This window comes from Coturnix japonica, chromosome 17 (assembly GCF_054131305.1).
Source record: "Coturnix japonica strain WE chromosome 17, WE-NBRP24, whole genome shotgun sequence".
NCBI classification, from domain to species: Eukaryota; Metazoa; Chordata; class Aves; order Galliformes; family Phasianidae; genus Coturnix; species Coturnix japonica.
This window is the reverse complement of record NC_140679.1, coordinates 13,806,998-13,826,352: the sequence shown is the minus strand read 5'-3', so window position 1 is coordinate 13,826,352 and position 19,355 is coordinate 13,806,998. Positions and strand designations below refer to the sequence as shown.

Sequence of the window (19,355 nt, the reverse complement as noted above, 5' to 3'; positions counted from 1 at the left end):
ATGGCATAGAGACACAGAATCATAGACATGTTTTAATTGGAAGGGACCCTTAAAGGCCATGTGGTCCAACCCCCTGCTATGCACAGGAACACCAGCAGCTCCATCAGGGTGCCCGGTCCATCCCGACCTTGAATATCACCGGAGACACGAATGTCACAGCCCGGCATTACAGCACGACCCGGCACAGCCCGGCGTGACTCCAGGCCGCCTTAAGGACAAGCGAGGGCGGAGCCGACCGGCTGGAGGTGGGGCTGCCCCCGTGACGATACCGGGGGCCGTGCTGGGCCGTGCTGGGCCGGGCCGGGCCGTGCGGGGCCGGGATGCAGCGGGCGGCGGTGCGGGCGCTGTGCGGGATGCGGGATCCCCATGTACGGGCGATTTGTGCAGCCGCTGGGACCCCCCCGCGAGGGCTGCTCTATGAGCGGCACGGGGAGCCAGAGGACGTCCTGCAGTAAGGAGGGAGAGGGGGATTGAAGGGGGTGTAGATATAGGGGGTGCATTGCAGGGGATGCATAGATAGGGGGTGCATTGCAGATATAGGGGGTGCAGATATAGGGGTTGCAGATATAGGGGGTGCATTGCAGGGGATGCATATATAGGGGGTCCATTGCAGATATAGGGGGTGCAGATATAGGGGGTTCATTGCAGGGGATGCAGATATAGGGGGTACATATATAGGGGGTCCATTGCACGGGGTGCAGATATAGGGGGTGCATTCTTGCAGGGGATGCAGTTATGGGGGTGAAATTGAAATGGGGGGAGTGCACTGCAAAAGGGTGCAAGTATGGAGAGCTGCATTACAAGGGGGGTGTATTGTATGGAGTGTTGGGAGTTCAGAAGTTTGGGGGTTTATGGCAGGGGATGCAAAGAGGGTGCAGCTGTGTGGGGGTGAGTGTATAAGGGGTGTATTGCAATGGGGGGCAGCAGGTGTAGGTGGGGGTGCATGGGTAAGAATAGGGGTGATGTGAAGCTTCTGGGGGATACACAGTGTGGGGGTCCCAGGGTAGCTCCACCCCCTGGGCAGCACACAGAGAAGGGGAAACCACATTGCCAGTGCAGGACAAGCTGTGAAGGAAATTCGGTGCAGTTGTTCCTAATGACACTCACTTAGCAGCACATAATTGCAGCAAATAACCGCTCTGAAAATTGGCAGCACCGGGGTCCAGCCACCTCCTTCACTTCTTAAACGTGGCTCAAATTGCCCTCATCTTGCTAATGGGTCCCTGGAGATGGCTTTGCCCTGGCCTGCAGCAGGTCAGGCAGCCATCAGCTCCCTCATCCCAGCGCTGTGTGTCATGGTGTGACTGTTGCTTGATGCATCTGCAGGCACTGGGGCATGGCCCTGCACACCCCCTATGTCTTCTTTATTGGAAGGTGTGTGGCCCAAGGCAGCCAAAAAATGAATGGCAATTCCCCATGCACAGCAGCAATGGGCTGAGTGGTTTGGTGATGGGAAGATATTGACTAGCAGGGGCATGGCTGGGTGGTGGCACTCAGTGGGTTGGGTTGACTTGGTGGCCTTGAAGCTCTTGCTTTGGGTGATTTGGGGTTCTGCCTCTCCCAGCTATGGTGTAAGGGCATTTACCACGGGTCTGAACACAGTTTGGTGCCTCCTCTGGACAGGATGTGCTAGAGGAGCAGTGCAAGTGCCCTGTTAGTTACTGAGATTTTAGTTCTTGCTGGGTGTCGCAATGTAAATGGGGAAGTAGCACTGCTTTGCTTATGGCTGATACACTGGAGATGTAATACAGGAATGAACCTCTCTGCAATTCCTGTGTCCCCACCAGGCTGAAGGAGCTGGAGCTACCTGCACTGGGACACTCAGATGTCCTCATTAAGATGCTGGCAGCGCCCATCAACCCGGCCGACATCAACATGATCCAAGGTAGTTCCTTGCTGCCCACCATGTGCTTCAGTCCCTATCCTGGCTCTGTGTGTGGCTCTCACTCTGCTCCCTGCAGGCACCTATGCCCTCCTGGCCCCACTGCCGGCTGTGGCAGGCAATGAAGGTGTTGGACGTGTGCTGGAGGTGGGCCCTGGTGTGATGGCACTGCGTCCTGGGGACTGCATCATCCCTGCTGATGCTGGGCTTGGTGAGTCTGGAGATGGGCCCTGGGTGCCCTGTGCCTGAATAGGGGCTGGGGATGCAGAGCCCCCATCTCTCCAGCGCCCACTGCTGTGTGCTGAAGGCGTGTGTTCAGCTTTAATTCAGCAATCATTTACTTCTTCTATAGTGCAAACCCTTTATGGGCCTTCTGCACTATTACAGAGCATCACAGCAATCTGTTCTCTGGAAACAAGCGTGTTTTGTCACGGCTGCTGATGGCCTCTGTAAAGACACAGGATAAAGCGTTTAACCTGTGCAAGGGCAGTTCTGTCTCATTACAGTTTCCTCCCTAATAGTGCTCTGATGGGAAAGCTTGGGAATTTATTTTCCAACAAATGCCTCTCGTGCTGCTCCAACACGCCAATTGGCCAGAGAAATTGTCAGTTCCCGTTTAGTGTAACAGCTTGTTCCTTCCCTATTTCTTCTTAAAAGGCTTTTTGACTTAATGGGAAACCGAAAGCCATCTAGTTAAGATCTAAATGTGAGATTTTTAAACATTAAAGGGGGGAAAAATAGTAAGTGGATGATAGGGGTTAAATCAGATGTAAGTATATCCAGCCTGCACCTTGTTTCAGACACAATTGGCTTTCTCTTTCTTTACTCATGTAAACATTCTGGCTCCAACCATTCAGGAAGAGGTTTAATATATTGCAATATGATGTTTACCCCTTGCACTGCAAGGCTGTGCTGCAATAGTGTGAGTTAAGGCACAGTGCAAGGTCTCCCAATGGTGTCTTTTCCCCATTGCCCAGGGACGTGGCGGACACACGCGGTGCTCCCCGAGGACAATCTGCTGCGGGTGCCCAGCGACATCCCAATGCTGTGTGCTGCCACACTCAGCATCAACCCCTGCACGGCGTTCCGCATGCTGACCGACTTTGAGAGCCTGGCACCGGGTATGTTGTGTGCTGCAGTCATGCAGGAGGGTGGGGGTGTGAGCTCACGTGGCTGTGCCAAACCTGTGCTCCCCAGGAGACTCCATCATCCAGAATGCAGCCAACAGCGGCGTGGGGCAGGCTGTCATCCAGATTGCAAAGGCTATGGGCATCAAGACCATCAATGTGGTGAGGGACAGGTGAGTGCTGTGGGGTGGGAGAGGGGAAAGGAGGCACTGGGCACAGTGTGAGGGCAGGAGGTTTCTTCTGAGCACGTTCAGCCCGGAGAAGATGGTGAAGACTCAATCATAGGGATCTGATTCTGTTTTATTTCGGTCTCCTGTGGTTTGTTTGCGTGGTCTGTGCATCGCTGGGGCTTTTGTAGGTAATTACAGGCCTGCCAGATTCACTTCAGTGCCTGGCAAAATGATGGAGATTATTCTGAGAGTTATTGAGAAACACCTGGAAGGCAGTGCAGCATTGGTCACAGCCAGCACGGTTCCATGGGGAAGGTCCTGGTTAATGAATTTAATCTCCTTTTATGACAAGGTCACACACTTTGTTGACTAAGGGAACAGCACAGAGGAGGAGGGATGCCCTGATCTCTGCCTCTCTCTTTCCAGACCTGACCTTCCCCAGCTGATGGAGCGGCTGCTGGCCTTGGGTGCAGACCACATCGTGACGGAGGATGCATTGAGGAAGCCGGAGATGAAGGAGATATTTAAGGTATCTCAGTGTGGAGCCATCCGAGAGGCTGCCCCACAGCTCAGTACCTCGATTGGAGCTGCAGGGGTAGCAAAAAGGAAAGCCTGCAATAAGCAATTGTGAGTCAGGGCAGGCTGCGTGACATCTGGGCTGTAAGTCATTAGGAATAGATACAGTTCTCTAAGCCACTCGCTAATCGCTTCATATATTTACCCAGCCATTAATACAAATGGGCTTAGTGGAGCTCTCTGCACAGTGCTAATGAAGGACTCCCTTCCTTATTCCTGCAGAGCATCCCAAAGCCCCGGCTTGCCCTGAACTGCGTTGGAGGCAGGAGCACAACGGAGATGCTGCGGCACCTGCAGTGAGCTGGGCTGGGGGGGGGCTCAGAGCCTGCTCCAGGGCATGTGGGTTGGGGTGTGATGGGGGAGAGCTGCACCATGGGGACTGTGGGCAACCCAAGGCCCTATTCCTCCTGCAGACCCAAAGGGACCATGGTGACCTATGGAGGAATGGCAAAGCAGCCTGTGACGGTGCCAGTGGTGAGTGTAGGGATGCTCTTGGGTACATCTGCAGGAGTTCAATGCATCCTCTGCCATTCTGCAGCCTGGATGTCACATTCAGAGCCTCCAAATTTCTGTCTTTATTTGGGTTTGTTATGGGATGAGCTGCTTTGCATTCTGCTGTAGATCTCTCAGTTGCACTTATGGAAGATTTGGACAGCTCTGAAGTCCCTGCACTGAAACAACCCCACAGATGCTGAGTGTCCAACTTGTCCTGGTGCAAACTGTTCTTGCATGCCGGGGCTGTGTGTGTCTCCTTGATGTGAAACTGGGTTTTATCCCAGTGAGACACAGCTCAGTGCTGCAGCACGTGGTGTTTCATTAGTGTGAACCTGTCAAAGCGGATCTGTCCCAAATTAGAGCCCTGAGTGATGCTCCTCATGCTGACAAGAACTTGAGAGCAGGGTGAAGGGGACAGATCTCATCTCCTGTTTCTGCAGAGTGCCTTCATCTTCAGGGACGTGAGGCTGCGCGGCTTCTGGATGACACAGTGGAAGAAGGACCATGGTGAGCTGCAGGCTTTGGGGTTAGGGATGCATTGGGGTTGGGTTTGGGTTGGGTCAGCGTTCAGGTTAGCAGGCAGGTCTGGTGACAGGGGCCACCTTCTTCTTTCACAGACAAGCAGAGCATGGCCAGCATGGTGGATACCCTGTGCCAGATGGTGCGGGAGGGACAGCTCAGCGCTCCTACCTGCACTACAGTCCCACTGGAGGACTTCAAGAAGGCCCTGGCAGCCTCTATGCAGCCCTTCACCTCCTCCAAGCAGATCCTCCTGCTCTGACCTTGCAAAAATTGTTTCTTTTTTTTCCTTTTTTTCTTATTTCAGGTATTAAAAGCCTCTGGAATTTTGCAGAGGCTGCACTGAACAGAGGCTGGGTTTGCTTCTGGAGGGAGACTTGGGTCCCATTTTAGCTTTGTTGCAGCTGAAAGCCTGGGCTCTTCCCTCAGCCATCTCAAGGGAAAGGAGCAGATTGAATTGCAAAACCACTATTGAAGATATTAGTATTATTATTCCTTTTTTTATTGTTAATTTTTCCCTACCTACATTCAATGCTGGGGCATTCATGCAGGCTGGAGTTATGTGGGACAACGTTGGTACATTTTCTACCCCCTGGGCTCACCCCAACAATGTGATTTTGCCAAGCCCTGGACTTGAATTCAGTTTTGCTGCTGTTACTGAACCACCCCAACTTCTGATGGTGGAACACGCAGGGAAACCTCTTGGAAATCAATGCCTTGATATATCTATTTTTGTAAGACTCTGCCAATAAACATTGATGTGCTCATTCTGTTGCTCCAGCAGCTCCTGTAAACTCTCCCTGTTCCAAGCTCAGGGCTGGGAAATCCCGTAGCTCCTATAGGGAGGCGCTGGTGGGCTTTGCCCTGTTAGCACTGTGGGGTTTGGGGTTAGTGTTAGGGTTAGGGCAGCTCACCTGGAGCCTCAAGCAGGACCTTATGGAGAGCAGAGTGGGCAGCTCTGTGCTTGGATGGGCTTCTTGTTTTGAACAATAGCCCGTATAACAATTACAGTCCCTCTTCACATTCTTGGGGGCAAAAATCAGGCTTTTGGGGTCTTCTGATAGGGAGTAAAAGAATGAGGCACTGAGATCCGTGGCATTTAATTAACGTTAGAACAGTCTGCTGCGGTGCAGGTGGAATCCCATGATGAGGTGGCCCCTAACACTGGGGTGGAATCCCATGCTGAGGTGACCCCCTGGACCCTAACACTGGGGTCAGTATTTTAGACCAGGTGGGCCCACTGCTGCCACGACCCTTTTAAGAGCCATGAGGTGGGCCCACTGCTGCCATGACCCTTTTAAGACCCATGAGGCAGACAGGTGGGCGTGGCTTACGCTGACGTATTCCCCCCCCACACTCAGCGCCGCACGACGTCGTGACGTTACGTCGCCGTTTGGCGCCGCCCCCCCCGGGCGCGATGCCGCGGGTGTACATCGGCCGGCTGAGTTACCAGGCGAGGGAGCGGGATGTGGAGCGTTTCTTCAAGGGCTACGGCAAAATCCTCGAGGTGGATCTGAAGAACGGGTGAGCACGGCTCGGTTCGGCACGGTTGGTCGGTACAGAGCGATTCGGTCCCGGCCTTACGCAAAGCGGCGGCCTTGTGAGGAGGGCTGGGCCTCGCTGTGAGGGGAGGAGGCAGATGGGAGGGAGGGGAGGGGGATTGGGGGGTGTAGGGGTTTGGGGGGGCTTGGGGAGATGGGGGGTGGGGGTTGTGGGGATGTAGGGGGGATGGGAGGGGGTTTGGGGGGTTGTAGAGGGGTTTGAGGGGGGGGTGATGGGGTTTGGGGGGATGTAGGGGGGATGTGGGGGGTTTTGGGGATTATGAGGGGGCTTGGGGGGTTGTGGGGGGGTTTAGGGGGGTTTGGGGGGATGTGAGGGGGTTTGAAGGGTTGTGAGGGGGTTTGGGGTGATGTAGGGGGAATTGGGGTGATGTGGGGGGGTTTCGAGGTGTGTGAGAGGGTTTGGGGGGTTGTGAGGGGGTTTGGGGGGTTGTGAGGGGGGTTTGGGGGGATGTAGGGGGGTTGTGAGGGGGTTTGAGGGGTTCTGGGGGGGGGGTTGGGGGTGTGTGAGGAGGTTTGGGGGGATGTAGGGGGGATGTGAGGGGGTTTGGAGGGTTGTGGGGGGGTTTGGGGGGATGGGGGGGGCTTGGGGGGATGTAGGGGTGATGCGGGGAGGTTTGGGGGGTTTGGGGGGTGTGTTAGGGGGCTTGGGGGGTTGTGGGGGGGTGTGAGGGGGCTTGGGGGGTTGTAAGGGGGTTTGGAGGGATGTGAGGGGGTTTGGGGGGGGGGGGTTGGGGGAATGTGAAAGGGATTGGGGGGTGTGAGGGGGTCTGGGGTGATGTAGGGGGGTTTGGGGGGATGTGGAGGGGTTTGGGGGGGGGTTTGGGGGCATGTGAGAGTGTGTGGAGGGGTTTGGGGGGGTGTAGGGGGGTTTGAGGGGTTTTGGAGGGCTGTGTGGGGGTGTGGGAGGGCTTGGGGTGATGTGAGGGGGCTTGGGGGGGTTATGAGGGGGTTTGGGGAGATGTAGGGGGGTTTGAGGGGTTGTGGGGGGGGGTTTGGGGGTGTGTGAGGGGGTTTGGGGGATGTGGAGGGGACGTGAGGGGATGTTGAGGGGCTTGGGGTGATGTGAGGGGGTTTGGGGGGATGTGAGGGGATTTGGGGGTTACGTGGTGGGGTTGAGGTGTGTTGGTTTCCATTGTAACGGGGGGGTGGGGGCAGGATGCGTGGTGCTGGTGCCATTGGGGTGCGCTGGAGGTTGGGATGGCTTAGGGTCTGTGTGGCTCTGTTGGGCATCCACTGGGAGGTGGATGTAAAACAGGTTCGTAAGACAAATCAAAGCAGTTATTAAAACAAAGTGGGTACATATTGATGTTTTAGCTGGATAATATTTTAGCCTGCTCAGATATTCAGTTGCACATCGTTGAAGCTCAAGGAGTATCTTGTTTTCATGTTGATGAAACCTCTGTGGGAAATGCTTCTGCTATATAGGCAGATGTCAGTGGAGGAGAACATCCTTTGTTAGCAGATATAGATCTACCAAATAGCTCTGATACACCTAATGGGCTTGTCCTCCTTCTGTATTGAGAAATGACTTTTAAGAATCGGCCCTGTAATGCATTTAGAAGTGCTCGATGGAGAGCTGCATTGAGCTCAGGTGGCCTAAGCTGGAAGCATCACTTAGGATACCTTGAGTGCCAACTGCAACGGGCTGCAGAGTGAAAGGGAAGACACAGCCTATACCTACAGTGCAGGTACCCTGAATGTGACACTAAAGTTCACTTGGGGTGAGTTCAAAGGTTGTGGATAACTGGAGGGATGCAGGAAGCTTGGTGTGATCATCTGCCTTGCTGCCTGCTGTTTCTATAGTAGGTTACTCCAGCTGTGGGTTAGATAGAGCTCTGCATGTGTTTCTAGGATGAACTCTTTTTAGGGTGTTATCCTGAAGCTGCAGGTCTCCTGGTGGCTCGTGCTTCGATTCCAGTTGGGCATCAACTCAAACCATCAGATTTGCTGCTGTTCTGCTCGAGTTTGCCTCGTGTTCAGTGTTTGCTCCATCACTTTGTTTGCCCAATGATCCTTTCTTGTCAGCTTATTTTTAGTAGCGCTTAGCAAACGATTAAAAATGACTGCACGGTGTTTCATTCTGTAGAGTCTTTCAGTTTCTTCTGGAAGCTGGTGGGTTGTTGGCAGTTCTCAGCCTGCAGGAGATCAGCCTGTCAGTATTTTAGCAGCTAAGCTGAAGTGCTTCAGCAGTAAGAGAGACTGGAATGTGATACAGCGAAGTTCTGAAGGCTTTGCTGGGTCTTGCTTGCTGCTAGTTGTAACTTAAGCTTGCAGTTCAAAGTCTTTGAACAACGTTTACCTGAGGGAACGACCAGAGAATGAACATCTCCTCCTTGTAGCTCCTTCCATTCCTGTTTGAAGTTTCTGGTTCTATGCTCATATAGTTCTCACGTATTTTCCTACTCAGGACTTCACGGACATCTGGAGCTGTGCACGGCAGTTGTGTGTATTAAGTGACCAGAAAATTGGACTTTTCAGCCTGCTTTTTTTTTTTATATCTTCTGAGGAAAAACCAGCAGTAATAACTTGAAAGCTGGAAGCTTTTGCTGGCGGTGAGACTAATTTGCAATCATACTTGCTTTAACAAATAATTCTGTCTGTGTACATACCTGCCCCTCATCACCCTGAGCAGCTTCTGGTGTTCATGGCTTCGCCTTGGAGAAATCCTTGTAAGAGGAGGGATGTAACTCCTGCAATGCATTGAGGAGCAGAGATCAAAGCCGAAAGCTTCGAGCTTCGATTCTTTCATCTCTCTAAGTTCAAAAAGTGTGTTTGTTGCCTAAAGAAGTGGTTTGATTTCTCTGCAAAATGTTTAACTTCAGTGAGAGCAGCCGGTATTAAAAATCAACTTGGTGGTACGAAATGGTGACACCCAGCACAGCTGGATGGCAGGAGTGACAACTCCACTGAGCTGCTCTTATTGTCCCAGAGGCTTCATGCATTTCTCTTCCTTGATATTAATGGAGCTGAATAAGATGAGACTTTATTTTCCTGTTGATTTAAGGTGTTCAGTTCTGCTGGCAGACCATTGGTCGCAACTTTTAACATTACTGAAGCACTTTCAAACACTGAAATTTGGATGTTTTCTGAGGTTGTAATTCAATAACTCATTGAAATGACTGTTATGTTTCAAGCAGTCTGAAGATGCTTTTCCTTTTGAGCACCCTGATATTCCCTGTCCTGACTGTAGGAGCAGGAGGACTCAAAGCCATCGCATGAATTAGGGTGGACTGTAAGCTGTTAAATTCTCTTCCAATTTCTTTTTCCCCCTCTTATCCTAGAGCAGAAAATGGTGTAGCTTCACATTATCTGGAGTAAATTGTGTTGACGTTTTTAGTAAGTAGTTTTATGCCACATATGAAGTAGCAATAGTAGATGTTTAAAAGAAGATTTACTTGCCCTGCTGTCAAATAACAGCAGGTTCAGATTGCTGTAGTTAAAGCTGTGTCAGCAGTTGTGGCTTTCTTTGGTGTAAAACTGCTTTTGAATGGGTTTAATTCACGGGTTTGGATCATCCAGTGCAATATTGTACATATTTAACAGGTGGATCAGTAATTTCATTTACGAGTGGTATTGAGTGTGATTTTGGTGTTGCTGACCCATCTTATTCTAGGGCTACTTCTGTGCTATTGCTCTCCTTGGTGAATAGGATGAACAGCATAGGGGTAGATAAGAAGACTTTCCTTTTGAAGCAAGTGAGAAAGAAGAAGGAAGTCCAGTGCTCTCAGCTGATGTTTGGCCAGTCACAATCCTCTCTATGGGACCTTCTTGAGGGTGTTTTGGTGGGTGGACAACAACAGAACTTAAGGACGTGGTGCAGTGGCCAATCTTGGTGGTAGGTGGATGGTTGGACAGATGATCTTGGAGGTGTTTTCCAGCCTGGATTCTGTGATTCTTTGGGCTGTCTTTGCACTGTGTTGGCTGCAGGTGGCTTCTGTTCATTTCTGAATTCATTTCTGGTTCCTGTTGCTGGACTCTTTTTTAATCTCATAGCAAGGTCTGGTCTCTGCCTGCTCTCTGAAGCGTTGGGCTTGTAGAAATCTGGTGGGCATCAAGTGCCTTCTGGGCTGTTACTGCCCACAGTCAAGAGTAAAATGTGTCTATTTAAGAGCCAAAGAAAACCCCTTTTCCTGACTTCATATTTGTTTTGTTTGGCCTTTTGAGCACAGCATACAGACTGTGTTTGCATAGGTAGGTGAGCATTTCCACGTGGGGTACTTCAATTAACACAGCTTCTCAGCAGAACCAGGAATGCAGCTGGTGTTCACCTAAAGGATGAGAGGTACCACCATGTGGTTCTGCAGAGAGAGAGCTGTTGCGAACACGAAGACCCCAGGCTCAGTTTTAAGCGATTCTTGTCTCTTTGTTTTCTCCCCCTGTCTCTCCAGGTATGGCTTCGTTGAATTTGATGACCTGCGAGATGCAGATGATGCTGTTTATGAGCTAAATGGTAAAGATCTATGTGGGGAAAGAGTGATCGTTGAGCATGCCAGAGGCCCACGTCGTGACAGCAGTTATGGTTCTGGACGCAGTAAGCACTACAATGCATTTGTATCAGTGACTTAAATAAAATACTTTTGCATTATTATTATTATTAAGTAATTTTACAAGAAAATGATATGAAGTTGTGAATAGCGATTTGTAACTGTAAATGTAACTTGTTGATCTGAATATTTAACTTGTTGTATTAAACTGTTTTAATGGATAAATGAATAAACGCGCTTTCTTGTACTATTTTATTATCGTTTTGTTTAACTATTTTAATGATTTCTTTGCAATGTGATGTTGAACATAGCTTTAACAAAGACCTCAATGTTTTAATTAAGAGTCCTTTGAGGCTAAGATGACTGCCTGTTCCATTTGCTGACCTTGGGTTACCTTTCCATGAGTGACTCTTTGAACTTGTGGCCCTTGGCTGACCAAAAAAAGGAAGCCATGTGACAACTGCAACCTTTTCCCATTAGACCTGGGTGGTGAGGATCCCAAGGGTTAGAGACAGATGAGATTAATCTGAAATAGGTGCCTGAAAATCTTTATTCATATCAAATACTCAGAAAACTTATAAGCAATGTAAGTAACATTAGTAAACTGGTTTAATTTGGTTTCTTCTTTCAATCTGTTTTAAAGATAACTTAATTGCATGTTAATTTTAACTTAATTATATTTCTGTACATAGCTTTAATTATGGGCTTGTAATAATTTTTAACTCTCTGGGTCTTTGTGACGTTTTATACAAGGGGGATTTATTCCTTTTAGACTCGTGGGGGTGTGAATTTGGGATGCATTTGGAAACAGATGGGGCAGAACGTTTTTTGTTGGGGGGGTGTAGACTGAGTGCTCCATTTCCCTGCTTGAAGTACTGCTGTCTGCTTGTCACCTCCTAAAGGTGGATATGGTTATAGAAGAAGCGGAAGAGATAAGTACGGTCCTCCTACCCGTACAGAATACAGATTGATTGTGGAAAATTTGTCAAGCCGCTGCAGTTGGCAAGATCTTAAGGTATGGGGCCCCTTTCTTTACCCTTTCTCTGTTAAAGAGCACAAAGGGTAAAAAAGTTAGCTTGTGTTTCATCAAAGAAAACTCATACGCCTGGCTTTTTGAACTCCAACGTGTCAGTAAATTGGTGTGCTCATAGGCAAACAAGTAGATTTTTTTGAAGCAATACACACATTAAGTCAGTCTTGAGGTGTATTTGTGTATACAAAGTCATTAGTGTGGCATGCAACATTGGGAGCTGCAGTTGCAGGCTTGGTGTCCTCAGGTGGTGGGAGGAGAATGTTTGCCTTAAGAAACCATCACTTACAGCTGATTATTATGGTTAAGCCCTATGGAAACACTTTACTCTGGCCATGGTAGGAGTCAGCAGAGACAAAGGAGCTTGCCCATGTCTATTTGGAAATTAACCATCAGCTTCTGAGAGCTCTTTGGAAAAAGATAGCCTCGTTGTTGCACAATTCCTCTCTTAAAAATTTCCACAGCATGAAAAATTGCTTTAAAGGCTGATTCAGGGAGAGGATGCTTCCCAAATGAGCAACCAGCTCTGCCTAAAGTAAACATTGTCTTAAAGTTGGAAGGAATGGAAAGCAATTCTCAGCAGTGGAAATGTTGGGTAACACTGTGTCTGAGTCCCCTGGATGTGGTGTCGACCTGTGATTATCTGCATAGCGGACTATAGAGGGGCAGGATAGGGAGCAGCATTCCAATAGTAGGTGCAGGAAGACAGTGTTTCCTTATTGAACTTAGCAGCAATGGTTGAAAACACTTGTTCTTACAGGCACGCTTTTTTTATGGTTCTCTTTTAAGGATGTGTAAAATTTGTTCTAAACAAACTTTGACGTAGTACAGACTGGTCTGTAATTGAATGTGTAACACTAGTTCAGGTACGTACTGAGATTCTTCAAATGTCTTTTGTTAATGCTTCACACCATCAATAGCTTGTCTTTGCTTCTGGTATTAAAAATTGTAAGTAGAGCATGGCATGATTAATTCTCTACTGGATGCATTGCTTCTCTGAATAGCTTTCGTTGTAGTGTAATTAAGATGGGAGTAGCTGGGCCAAAAACAGACTGAACCAAATCTCTGTGCGCTGTTTCCATTGCAGCTGAAGTAGATATTGGCTGAGATGGCCCTGGGACAGCTTGCTCTGAGCAGGACAGACCTGCTTAGTAATTGAAACAGAGAAGCCAGGTAGCATGAAGTGGGAAAATGAATTCAGCTCCTATTTGTGTGGGGGTTTCTTCCAGCAGAGTGAGATTTACTACCTAGGTGGAAGACAAAGGGAAGTCTGCTTGCTTTATAGCCTTCTTGTCTGTGTGAGGCCTTCTCATATTCAACCTTTAAGGGTGTTCCTTTCCCCAAGTTACCTTTGAAAACAGGATTTAGAGAACAAGCATCTATTTCTCGAAACACTTCTGTGATTTATCATAGCCCAACCATACTGACATTAGACTTTAGATGGGAGACCTTAAATTATTTGGCTTGAATTATCAGTGCTGCCTTAGTTGTTATCACACAAAATCTGTGAAATTTTAGTGTGTTACTTGGCTTGCTCAGGAACTTTTGGCTTTGGTACCGCAAATGCTCTTTGTTTAAAACCCTTGCTGACATCAGTGTGACTAGAAGAGGCTGTGCAAGCATCACTGAGAGATGAGTAGAGCCTGGAAGCCTGACTCTGGATATGAGGCAATGGTTATTCTGTCCTCTTCCTCTAGGATTATATGCGTCAGGCAGGGGAAGTGACATATGCAGATGCACACAAAGGAAGGAAAAATGAAGGTGTGATTGAGTTCAAATCCTATTCTGACATGAAAAGAGCCCTTGAAAAGCTGGACGGGACAGAAGTAAATGGCAGAAAGATTAGATTAGTGGAAGACAGACCTGGATCAAGACGGCGCCGCTCTTACTCCAGAAGCCGAAGCCATTCAAGGTATGTTTCCTAGTGGCGTCACTGAGGCTGAATCTAACTGCAATTATATGAACATGAAGCGGGTTCTAAAACACCTTGGAAGTGTTCTGGCTTCTCAGTAAATGAAGTTTTGGGGAACTTAAGAGTTACCAGGAAGTCACCAAGAGAAATCTCGTATCAGAAGTGTTTTCTTTAGTGAATGTATGTCTCAGCTATCTAAATACACGGCCTCATGCTACTGCTCTTCCCAGCTCCATTAAGTCTGTAGTCCTTCCTTTCTTGCAGAGGAATGCTGTGTGGCAGGTGGAGCTGTGCATAGAGAATGAAGCAGAAGGTATTTCTAACACTACGGTTCTGAACACTGTGTTCTGCTCTAGGCACCAGGACTCACAGTTCTTCCTCAGTTTGGAAACCCCATCCATTCCCTGTTTGTAGAGATGTACTGCTTACTTTGTATTGATCAGCACTGCCACATTCCATTTGAGGACAGAACTGTGTAATAAAACTCAGGCAAACTTCTACTGTTTGCAAAACATTCACAGATGTAAAGCTCCATTTCATGTGGATTTTCCTCTCAATCTGTTGAGATTCCTGCTGTTCTCTCATGTCTTCACTCATGAGTGTTGTGTGCAGGTCAGCAGATAGAAGCTGTATAACTGGTTCATAATAATAAGCTGCAAAATAAAGTGGACCTTTTGCAGCCTTTTAGTGAAGCAAACATTGGTGTGTTGTGTCTCCTGCATAAGGATTCCAAGGTTTATTTAAAAGTCCAGGAGACCTTGAAAGGTGCTTTAATGCTGTGGGCTTTTACCTGCAGGAGACCAGAAGCTCCCCACGGGCACATGCTGACATTGAGCTGATTGATTGTGTTCTAGGTCTCGCTCTCGAAGCCGGCATTCTCATAAGAGCCGGAGCCGCAGTGCCAGCAGCAGCCGCTCCAAGAGCAGATCAAGATCCAGGTATGTCTTTGTGGTGAAAGAAATGGGGGTTAGTTGCTTCAATTTAGGATGATGCTTCTCACTTAAGTGAAGTGTTTTTCTTTATCCTAACTCGTGCACGGTATTTAAGCACCTGTCAAATCCAGGCTGCACTGAAGTGGAGCTGTCTGTTGCTTTTGCCTTTTCAGGTCTGTGTCCCGTTCCAGAAGCAAGAGCCGTAGTCGAAGCAAGAGCCGTAGCAGAGGCCAAAAAGAGAAAAGCAGGACTCCAAGTAAAGAGGATAAAAGTAGGAGTCGCAGCAGGAGCGCAGAGAAATCGCGGAACAAAAGTAAAGATAAATCTGAGGGCGCTCTCCATAACAGCGATGAGAAAGAAAAGAGCAGGAGCCGCAGCAAGGAAAAGAGCAGGAGCAGGAGTGGAAGCAAGGACAGGGGAGAGACGAGGGAGAGCTTGAGGAGTAGAAGCAAAGAGAGGGAAAAGAGCATTAGCAAAGTTAGAAGTAGGAGCAAGAGCAGGAATGAGAGTAGGAGCAGGAGCCACAGTAAGGAGAAGAGGAAAAACAGGAAGAGAAGCAGGGATGAGAGCAGGAGTAGAAGCAGGAGCTGCAGCAAGAGTGAGAAAAGCAAGAGGCGCAGCAAGAGAGACAGCAAAGCGAGTAGCAAGAAAAAGAGGAAGGACAGCCGTGAGCGTTCAGTGTCCAAAGAAAAGGAGCATCTAAAATCAGAGTCTGACAAAAAGGAAGCAAAAGCTGAGGGTGAGGATGCAGCTGCCCACGTGGCGTCTCGCTCCAGGTCTAGGTCTATTTCCAAGTCGAAACCAAATGTCAAATCAGATTCCCGTTCCAGGTCAAAATCTGTTTCAAAACCTCGGTCCCACTCCAGGTCCAGGTCTGCCTCTAGGTCACACTCCCAATCGCGGTCGAGGTCTCGCTCCAGATCCTAACCCTGCTGCAGGCAAACTTGGGACAGTCAGAGAAATCTTTTGTACGTGTTGGTAGTTGTAGCACAAGTGATTGAAGTAGAGAACATGTCCATGCTGTATATTTTTAACTGCCCCGTGGTGTGTGTGTCACTGTCAGTGGCAGTGCTCACTCCCTGTAATGCTCCCTGGTGCCAGGCTGTTCAGCTCTATTCAATACAAGGTTCCCTTAGGACACAGTTCTTCCTACATCACTGGAACGGCCCCATTGTCCAGGAGGAGCTTTGCAGGGAGCGAGTGCTGCACCTTAGAGGGTCTATGGGATTGCAATGACTGATAGGTATCAGTGGGTCTATGGGATTGCAATGACTGATAGGTATCAGTGGGTCTATGGGATTGCAATGACTGATAGGTATCAGTGGGTCTATGGGATTGCAATGCTGACTGATATAGGTAGGTACAATGGCTTCAATCCTTGCCCTTGAATCTCTGCCCTTTGCTGTTTGCCATTTAGTGCAAGTGCTGAGTCTTAAGTTTCAAACTACTTTTGTTTCATATTTTTTTGGACTTCCCAAGTTGTGAACAGCACAAAAGGGGATAAAAAAGATACTTACAGTGGGAAAATAGAGCTCCATATTCTGCTATTGTGACAATATCTTTGTTTTCTATTAATTTTTTAATTTATTTTTCCCCTCCCGTCTTGCAAAGTGCAGTGATCCCTGTTTCCATGAGATTTGAATAAAGACTATTTTTGCTCGATGACACTCGATGGTGATTAACCTGAATTGTGTTGTGGTTTGTAGATCAATCAGCGTCAACTTGAATCTGCCGAACAGTCACTCTTAAGGCACGGGCTCTGGGTTTGTAAAGTCACTTTGTACGTAGTCACAGCACTTGAATACAATCGAGTTATTTTAACTTGTTTCTTCAGAGGCACTTACAGTGTTTAGAGCTGTAACGTTGCAATAAGAATACAAGAAATTGAACCATAATGAAGATGACAAGCCTGTTTTCTATTGTCTGTATAAATGAAATGGAGCCGTGCTTCAGCTTCCAGAACACAAAGAAGATCATTCTTTCAGCCACTTCACTTGCTAGATTCAACAGGAATCACTGTTTGTACCAAAACACTTTACTCTCTATACCCATAGAGCCCCATGGACAGCCCATAGAGCCCCATAGACACCTCACTCTCAGTCTGCCCCCCAAGTCCAAGTGCAGTCGTGTCCTTCTGCCCCTCAAGTCCATTCAGCTCATCCTGCCCCCCAAGTGCAGCTATTGCATCCTGCCCCCCAAGTCCACTCATTCCATTCTGCCCCCCAAGTCCATAGTCCTCCTTCTGTCCCCCAACTCCATTCAGCCCATTCCAAGTCCAAGTCCAACCTCTCCCTGCCCCCCAAGTCCTTTCAGCTCACTCTGCCCCCCAAGTTTAACTTGTTTAAAGGCATCCACTCAACAGGAGGACACAAAGCTGATCCAGCTGTTTACTTCTCTGATTTCCTCATCTCTGATTGTGAGTTTGGGATTTCGGTCATGAAACTTGACGTTATAAATGGAAAGGTGTCAGTCCGAACCAGGTAAGACGAGATCATTACAGACTTGGTTGGCACCAACAAGCCTTTGCTCTAAGCTTTAGCAGCATTAAATCTCAAGCTGCTGACCATCCTTCTGATGGCAGCTCTTGCAACGAGATGTTGACTTCATAGGAACAAGTAGGTTTTGTATCATTGGATCATTAGAAACTCGAGCTTCCACATTAACAAAGATGAAAGGGTGATAGATGACAAGAGAAGCTTTCGAGGCAATATTTCTGTAGCATGTAAGGGCTCAGGGCTGGGTGAGTGGCTCAGGCTTTATCAAATGTCATACACGAGAATGCTCTGCGAAGTGATATTTAATATCCTTTAATGTTTGAGATGTTTAGTTCTGGGCTGACAATAGCAGGACACGGGGAAATGGTTTTAAGTTAAAAGAGGGAAGATTTAGGTTGGATGTTAGGGGGAAGTTCTTCACTAGGAGAGTGGTGAGGCCCTGGAACAGGCTGCACAGGGAGGTTGTGGATGCCCCGTCCTTGGAGGTGTTCAAGGCCAGGTTGGACGGGGCCATGGGCAACATGATCTATGGGGTCTCTACGGGGTCTATGGGGATCTATGGGGTCTCTATGGGGTCTCTATGTGGATCTATGGGGTCTCTATGGGTTCTCTATGGGGATCTATGGGGTCTATGGGGTCTCTATGGGGATCTATGGGGTCTCCTGGGCAACCTGATGTAGTAAATGTGTATGTTTGGTGGCCCTGCCAGGCAGGGGGGTTGGAACTACATGATCCTTGAGGTCCCTTCCAACCCGGCTCATTCTGTGATTCATTTCTGTGAATTACCTTAAATCCTTCCTAATAAGATACAGAGACTCGTTAAGTATAGACAAGCAGTTTTCTCTTGCTGTCTGACCACCAATGAAGTGTGTGTTCTTAGTTAGGACGCTTAGCACTTTCTATCCCATATACCTCAGGATGGGTGTTGTGAGGGTGGAAGTACATGGCAAAACACTCGACTAAGACACACACTGTGCCCAATAGTGGATGTTCTATAAGCCACAAAAATGAATCTGAGGTTGCATACATGAATATTTTGGGCCATACACAAGGTAAGGAGCTCCTTTACTAATCGGGGCTGTGTCCATATTCCCATTTCGGACGGCCGGAGCCGCCCCGTCCCCTCCCAGCCCCGCCCGCTCTGCCCGGCCCCTCCTTACCCCCATCGGAGCCGGGGCCTGGAGCCGCTACCGGCACAGCCAGACATGCGCTGTGCCCACCGCCGGTTTGTTAAACGTTACCGGGGTTGAGGAGCGAAGAAAAGCGTGTGGAAACCGGGCCGGGCCGGGCTGTGTGGGGTGAGTGACTGAGGGACGGGGGAGCCGCCATCTTGTGGTAGGGGGCGGCGGGGCGGGGTGGGAAGATGGCGCCTCCCGCCGTCAGGGCGCAGCTCTAAACCCGCTGTGTGATGAGCTGTGAGCTCTGCACAGCTCTGTGCCCTTTGCTTCTTCGTCTGCTGTTCCCTCAATGCCGAACTCTGCCTCCTGTCATCGTGTTAGTATTGCCACAAACGTAGAAGCCCGTTAGAAGATGAGTTTCACACAGAATGAGCCGGGTTGGAAGGGACCTCAAGGATCATGTAGTTCCAACCCCCCCATAAAGACCCCATAGAGACCCACAGAGACTCCATAAACCCCACAGCCCCCATAGAATCACAGAATGAGCCGGGTTGGAAGGGACCTCAAGGATCATGTAGTTCCAACCCCCCCCATAGAGACCCCATAGATCCCCATAGAGACCCCATAAACCCCACAGCCCCCATAGAATCACAGAATGAGCCGGGTTGGAAGGGACCTCAAGGATCATGTAGTTCCAACCCCCCCCTGCCTGGCAGGGCCGCCAAACATACACCTGAGTTTGTGGGCTGTGGGGATTGATATCCCCAAATATTGATGGCTTGTGCTCGATGAGGAAACCTGGGCATGGGGAGGCTGAAGAGCTGAGAAATGATATGGGGGAACATCAGCAAAAAGTTGAGTTTTGGAGGCTTAACCAAGTGTTGAGCTTGGATGTAGATGGAGGTTCTACATGAGGGAGTAATGCTGTCAAGCTTTTGATAGCAGAGGTTCTCCAGAAGAGCACAGAAGTGATGAGACTGATAATGAGCCAGATGTGATGTGTGGTTGTGCACTGATGTGCTCTGCAGACAGCTCTTGTGGATTTGGGGGTAT

At 48.9% G+C, this 19,355-nt stretch overlaps 3 protein-coding genes and 1 long non-coding RNA gene across 13 annotated transcripts in view; 3 read left to right on the top strand and 1 right to left on the bottom strand.

The window, feature by feature from the left end:
- Positions 1-311: 311 nt before the first annotated feature.
- On the top strand, positions 312-5,536 carry MECR (mitochondrial trans-2-enoyl-CoA reductase). 2 transcript variants are annotated; one of them, XM_015883657.3, is made up of 10 exons: positions 312-451; positions 1,788-1,885; positions 1,962-2,093; positions 2,860-3,003; positions 3,080-3,182; positions 3,606-3,708; positions 3,978-4,051; positions 4,169-4,229; positions 4,691-4,757; positions 4,868-5,536. In XM_015883657.3, exons 1-10 carry the CDS (start codon positions 321-323, stop codon positions 5,029-5,031), a joined length of 1,077 nt encoding a protein of 358 aa, XP_015739143.2. In that variant the 5' UTR covers positions 312-320; the 3' UTR covers positions 5,032-5,536. The 2 variants fall into 2 exon arrangements, with proteins under 2 accessions (XP_015739143.2, XP_085374609.1); XM_085518483.1 differs by lacking the exon at positions 312-451 and adding an exon at positions 1,128-1,374.
- A 621-nt stretch (positions 5,537-6,157) lies between these two features.
- Positions 6,158-16,356, top strand: SRSF4 (serine and arginine rich splicing factor 4). 5 transcript variants are annotated; one of them, XM_085518475.1, is made up of 7 exons: positions 6,158-6,293; positions 8,739-8,883; positions 10,720-10,862; positions 11,718-11,830; positions 13,543-13,757; positions 14,612-14,695; positions 14,863-16,356. In XM_085518475.1, the coding sequence occupies exons 5-7, from the start codon at positions 13,549-13,551 to the stop codon at positions 15,614-15,616; spliced, it is 1,047 nt and encodes a 348-aa protein (XP_085374601.1). In that variant the 5' UTR covers positions 6,158-6,293; positions 8,739-8,883; positions 10,720-10,862; positions 11,718-11,830; positions 13,543-13,548; the 3' UTR covers positions 15,617-16,356. The 5 variants fall into 5 exon arrangements, with proteins under 5 accessions (XP_085374601.1, XP_015739141.2, XP_015739142.2 ...); XM_015883655.3 differs by lacking the exon at positions 8,739-8,883; XM_015883656.3 differs by lacking the exons at positions 6,158-6,293; positions 8,739-8,883 and adding an exon at positions 8,964-10,166.
- LOC146758133 (uncharacterized) lies at positions 15,950-18,468 on the bottom strand. The gene is made up of 2 exons (XR_014935305.1): positions 18,345-18,468; positions 15,950-16,544 (listed from the first exon to the last, which is right to left on the bottom strand). It is a non-coding gene; the product is annotated as an uncharacterized LOC146758133 (long non-coding RNA).
- The window catches only part of LOC107323920 (lethal(3)malignant brain tumor-like protein 3), a 40,991-nt gene continuing 39,933 nt past the window's right edge, over positions 18,298-19,355 (top strand). For 2 of the 5 annotated variants that reach the window (XR_014935304.1, XM_015883482.3), the window contains exon 1: positions 18,298-18,482. The gene's annotated coding sequence lies outside the window, so the exon portion shown is untranslated. The remainder of the gene's footprint in view (positions 18,483-19,355) is intronic. The other 3 variants (XM_085518474.1, XM_015883477.3, XM_085518472.1) reach the window with 3 other exon arrangements.

Coding starts and splice junctions, on each gene's coding strand:
- MECR (XM_015883657.3), top strand. CDS start 321: ATGCAGCGGGCGGCGGTGCGGGCGCTGTGCGGGATGCGGGATCCCCAT. Junction 1,886..1,961: donor CGACATCAACATGATCCAAG/GTAGTTCCTTGC, acceptor TGCTCCCTGCAG/GCACCTATGCCCTCCTGGCC. Junction 2,094..2,859: donor CCCTGCTGATGCTGGGCTTG/GTGAGTCTGGAG, acceptor CCCATTGCCCAG/GGACGTGGCGGACACACGCG.
- SRSF4 (XM_015883656.3), top strand. CDS start 9,982: ATGAACAGCATAGGGGTAGATAAGAAGACTTTCCTTTTGAAGCAAGTG. Junction 10,167..10,719: donor TGCAGTGGCCAATCTTGGTG/GTAGGTGGATGG, acceptor CTGTCTCTCCAG/GTATGGCTTCGTTGAATTTG. Junction 13,758..14,611: donor AGAAGCCGAAGCCATTCAAG/GTATGTTTCCTA, acceptor ATTGTGTTCTAG/GTCTCGCTCTCGAAGCCGGC.